This window comes from Octopus bimaculoides, chromosome 22, assembly GCF_001194135.2.
Source record: "Octopus bimaculoides isolate UCB-OBI-ISO-001 chromosome 22, ASM119413v2, whole genome shotgun sequence".
In the NCBI taxonomy this organism is placed as follows: Eukaryota; Metazoa; Mollusca; class Cephalopoda; order Octopoda; family Octopodidae; genus Octopus; species Octopus bimaculoides.
This window is the reverse complement of record NC_069002.1, coordinates 3,590,760-3,596,506: the sequence shown is the minus strand read 5'-3', so window position 1 is coordinate 3,596,506 and position 5,747 is coordinate 3,590,760. Positions and strand designations below refer to the sequence as shown.

General features: G+C 35.1%; 1 protein-coding gene across 1 annotated transcript in view; it reads right to left on the bottom strand.

Annotated features, from left to right (window-relative positions):
* Positions 1-5,747, bottom strand: part of LOC106883714 (nonsense-mediated mRNA decay factor SMG7) — a 68,760-nt gene that overhangs the window by 14,011 nt on the left and 49,002 nt on the right. The window contains exons 10-17 of the mRNA XM_014934861.2: positions 5,082-5,164; positions 3,450-3,689; positions 2,797-2,944; positions 2,462-2,541; positions 1,984-2,050; positions 1,782-1,886; positions 1,543-1,670; positions 882-940 (exon numbers count right to left, since the gene is read on the bottom strand). Of these exons, the coding sequence (XP_014790347.1) occupies positions 882-940; positions 1,543-1,670; positions 1,782-1,886; positions 1,984-2,050; positions 2,462-2,541; positions 2,797-2,944; positions 3,450-3,689; positions 5,082-5,164 (910 nt within the window). The remainder of the gene's footprint in view (positions 1-881; positions 941-1,542; positions 1,671-1,781; positions 1,887-1,983; positions 2,051-2,461; positions 2,542-2,796; positions 2,945-3,449; positions 3,690-5,081; positions 5,165-5,747) is intronic.

Below are 5,747 nucleotides of genomic sequence, written 5' to 3'. Positions count from 1 at the left end.
TTATATTGTATATCATATTATATATTGTATATTCCATATTCTATACCCCACATTAGTTCTGCAGGAATATAAATAAAACATAAAAAACAGACAGTGTTGGAACTCTTTTAAGCAAAATAATATATTCCTCTATACACAATCATACAAAAAACCCCACCTTTTTTGTATTTATTTTTACTCGCATATATATATATATATATATATATATATATATATACACGTATGTAAATGCAATGAATGATGAAGGGGACAAGACAACAAGGGAGAAGCAAAGCCTGGTTAATTGTTAGCAGAACACTCTAATAGAAAGAGACATTGTTGTAACGTTTGGGAGATCAGTCTTTCATCAGAAGAGAGAAACAGTGAATGAGTGAGAAAGAAAAATAGTCAATGAAACCACAAAAAAAAAAAAAAAAAAAAGTTGAAGGCTAGAAATTAGGTGGGAATGCCGTTCTAGAAGGAGTAAAGAAAAGGAAATAGGAGTGAATGTGGGTGTGTAGGTGCCAGTATAAGAGTGGTGTATTTATGTTCCAAATATCAGCTTAATAATGACAAAGTTAGTTTATCAAATTCTTCATAATTTTCAAAGTTAATTAAAGGTAGTGTATTTAAATAGAAAAACGAGATAACAAAAGAGCTAATACTTTCAGATGTGATTCGAGGAAGATTTAGCTAATATTTCTAGCAGTATTGGAGACCAGGTAGAGGCTTGCTTCACATTATCTCTGATTGTTGTGGATCTAATTAAATGTACCATTTACTTCATTACTAGCACATAGCATCAGTATATAGAATAAATATTTAATTAGCTAATATGAATTAAGATGAAGATTTAATTATATATTGGGAGTGAGAAAGTGAAAAGAGAGGAGCTTACTGACCTGGATGGCAACATTTTGTCTGCTTGACTGTTTGTCAACATTACAATGACCAATATCACCTGAGGACAGAGGAATAGTTGTATAATAATGTACATGAATAAACTCATATGTATGTATGTGTATATACACACAAATACACACACACACACACACACCACAGAAACATGCTACTAGTTTCAATACCCACACATACTACAGTTGTGACATACACACACACATAATAGTATATAGGGGACACACTCACATACACAAACTATTAGTTAGGACAGACATAGAAACACTAACAATTATGACACATACACACTCAAATATACACACTATCATTTAGGACACACCAACACTCACATATACACACTATCATTTAGGACACACCAACACTCACATATACACACTACAAGTTAGAACACATACACATACAAAATACTACTTAGGGCGGATGGACACACACACACATATATATACACACTATCAGTCAGGGCACACACACACAACCTATTAGGACACATGCACACTACCAGTTACTATACACACATACATGCAGTACCGTTTACAACCCATACACACACTACTATTTACATCACCCTACACACACACACACACACACACACACACACACACACACATGCTTGAACCTGCTAAAAGTCCAGCTGACCTGACATACCTTTGTTTTCTTTGCCATCAGCGGTATTGATGTACAATGTCCTGTACTGTGTCACTGGTTGCTGACCTCCAGGGAACTGAAAGTGTAGTCGGCCAGACTTGTTCACTTGCATTGATAAGAGCCGCAGACTTCACGAGAAAAAGAAAAAGACCGTGGAAAAGTTGAGAAGGGATGAAAGTGAAGAGAGAGAAAGAGAGAGAGAGAGAGAGAGAAAGAGAAAAGACAAGATTTCAACTTACTCTGAACATTTCTCAACAATCCATTTGCCATGATTAATCAAGCGTAAAGCTCGGAGTTGTATTTCTATCTCGGTCGGAACAGTTTCGGCATCAAAGCTGTAATTACTGTACAGAGAAAACAGAGAGAGACAAATGGCAGGGTTCGTAAAGAGTTGAAGAGAGTTTTGAAGAGGAGAAAACTGAAGAGTGAGAAAACACTTACCTGTGTGCTTTTTCAATTGGTTGAAAGCACCTTAGATCATAATCTTCAGGTAAGGGGACATCAAAATCTGGAAAAAAGAGAGAAAATATTAAGTGAAACGAGGAAAAGTTAAATGACCAAGTATGAAAGACTGGGTCTAAGGGTCAGCAGGAAAGGAAGACAGAGTGAAAGGAAAGGATAAATAGGGCCCTCCCCCCAAAGGGGGAGAGGAGCAGGAAAGGAAGAGGAACTCAACAGACATTAACCTTTTTGTTACCATATTTCTGTTGAAATACACTGCCTTTACTTCAGTTAATTTATTTCTCTATTGCCTACAGGGGGCTAAACAGGGGACAGACAAGGACAGACAATGGGGTTAAGTCGATTACATCTACCTCAGTGCATAACTGGTACTTTATTTATCGACCTCGAAAGGATGAAGGGCAAAGTCAACCTCGGTTGGTATCAGAATGGTTAAATGACGTTCAGAATAACTTACATTGTGAGAGGTCAAGACATTCTCCGTTCACTGGTTGTTCTTGTACCATGTTCAGCAATTTAGACAAATTTGACCAGACACTGGACAAAAGAGAAAATAAAGAGTTTCAGACGGTAAAATAGGAAAACAAAATTTTCTTTTAACAACAGATTTTGGACAATAATGATTCTTTCTAATTTTGGCACAAGGCCAGCAATTTTAAGGGAGGTCAATTACTTTGACCCCAGTATTTCGATGGTATTTATTGGGCCTTGAAAGGATGAAAGGCAATGTCAAACTCAGTGAAACTTGAATAATAATTTGATGAGAGGAACCAGATTTTGACTTTAACTCACCTCGAAGATTTCAGGAAATTATTACTGAAATAAACTGGATCTGACCACAACCAGTCCAAAAGTATCTTGATAGCAGGTAAAGTGAAAAAATCTCGAAGTTTCTGTTCTTGCTTGGGAGTATAATGTAGCAATATGTCCAGAAGTAAAACTGAGAGAGGGGGGAAAAAAAAAAAACACAGAACAATATAAATATTTTTTAAATGGTTCCACACTCTCTTTTTCTCTTTACTTATATGTATGTGCTATAAAATATTTGAGTCTATGTGTGTATACACACAGACAAATATATATATCTGCTATACATTTTACAGAATATTCCATAAGAAGAGGGGACTTTGCTCTAATGAGTAAATAATATGTATGCATGGGTGTGTGAGTGCATGCATATAAGCACACATTTTTATTTATTTATATATTTATATATATATATATATATATATATATATATATACACACACACACACACACACAAAGGGTGGGCAAAAAGTCATGCACCGAAACATTTGTCATTTTGCTTGTACTATGTTATTAGTATTGACATGTGCAATATATATTAAATGAGTTTTGGTGCATGACTTTTGACCCACTGGTTATCTTATGGAACATTCTATAGCCAAACTACTTACATCCTGGTGAAGTATGCAATCACTCACCTGTAAAATTGAACGCCATATCAAATCCCTTCTCCTCCACTTTACTTTCCTCTTCCTGCTTGTCAGGTTGGCTGTTGGAGTCGAAGAAACCATCGTTCATTTGTCGTTTGGCGTGGTGCATAGTAAACAGGTTGATGGCAATAATTTGAATGAGCATGGGAGTGGAGAAACTTTGTGAGGTCACGTGAGCTGGGAGGCTGGTGAGTAACTTCTCAGAGAGACAAGCAGCACGTTCATAGTCTAAATGGGGAAGAGAACAATAGAATGTGGTAAACATATTGAATCATCATATCTTCCCTAATGCCTGCTTTTCCATGCTTATAGGGGCCAGAGGACATTTATTGAGGCAGGTTTTCTACAGTTGGATACCCTTGTTGTCACCTACTTGGAAATGCTTAACACTGCTTGTATGATAGCAACACTTACAACACAAACCATAAAGGACAGTTGGAACAGATTACAAACACGTGTACATACATATGTGTGTGTGTGTGTATGTGTGTGTGTGTATGTGTGTGTGTATATATATATATATATATATATATATATATATATATATATATATATATATATATATATATATATTACACACACATACATATACACATGTAACTGTATATTACCTTCACATATATATAATATACATGCACACATATTTATAGTAATCACATATCTATGTGCACATTGTATACATACGTCTAGATTACATGCACAACGTTAAGACTTCTAATGGTGGTTTGCATTTGAGATCAAGCAGAGTTATCTACCTTGATCATGAATGTGAAATTCTGATTTTGTCCGTTATCTAGTACTTTAACCCTAACAAACATTTTGTGCCTGATACACCATTTCTACACAAAGATTAGAATGTGTAGATCTGCACATTACACACACACTATATAGACCAGACTTGTTATGTACTTAATAATACACACATGCACATCAGTGTAGAGCAAAAATCTATGGTTCTGATAAAGTTAAAGATTACATATATCATTTACTTTTCGTTTCCTTTCGATATAAGCAAAAAAAAAGCAAAGCCTGGCAGATGCACATTGTAAGAGCACATCTTTGATGCTAGTCTGATTCTGATGAAGTTCTATTCTAAGCCTTAACCACAAATATTACATAAATTTTCATTTGAAACTTGTATGTAAATGGCATTGAAAGCAGAGTTGGTACAGAAACAATTGTAATTTATCATCAAAGATGTGTTGAAGTATTTCTTTGTCTTATTATTTGAATTATTATACATATATTCTTCTGTAGTCCAAATACTGTCATCTTGTACTAATATATATTTGTCCTGTTTCAAACACTGTTTTAATATATTAATATATAAGGGTCTCATTATGTTGCAAACACCATCTTAATATAACGATGTCTTTTGATAAGCTATGGGCCAAACACTATCTTGATGCAACAATATATATTTGTCTTTTGTTATGTTCCAAACACCACTCTAACATACTAATACATGCCTTTTGTTCAATTATGTTCCAGACATTAATTAAGCAATGAATTAATTATCTTACTTAACCCTACTAATCTTACATAATTCTCTACCCACTGCTCTTTGCTCATAGATTAATTAATTATTAAAAGAAATATAAAAACAAATTTGCCTCCTACCAGCTTTGAGGTGTATGAGGGCGTGGAACTGTAGAAAGGCCGCAATAAGCTCACTCATCGACAGCTTGCCTTTGAAGTCAGTCCTGCAACAGATGAGATGGGGTAACAACAATGGAGGTGGGTACAAAAAGGGAATGTCAGGGCAAAGTAAAAGAAAAATGGATAACAATGATAGTGGAAGGTATACAAAAATATGGAGGGCATAAAATATTAGAGGGCTAACAACGATGTTGAAGGGTTATACTCAAGGAGTGTCAGATAAAAGTTGATAGGTATACAGGATGGATATAAACTGACCCTTGTAGAAGAGTTGTAATTTATTTTATGAAGCCCAGAGGAATGAAAGGCATAGTTAACATTGGTAGGATTTGAACTCAGAAAGTAGATAGTAAGAACAAACAATGCAAAACATTTTGTCAAATACTATAATGATTTACATTTTATGAAAATTAATATTATCCCAAGCCACCTCTAGCAAGGCTATGAGACCTCCCTGCCAATGCTTCGCGACCACCCCCAGGGGGTTGGGAACCCCTCAGCTAGAAGAAATGCTGCTAAGCATTTTGTCTGATGGCCAACAATTCTGCAAGCTCATCGTGTAAATGTCAGTCTATTATAATTGCTGGTATATATATATATATATATATCATCATCATCATCATCATC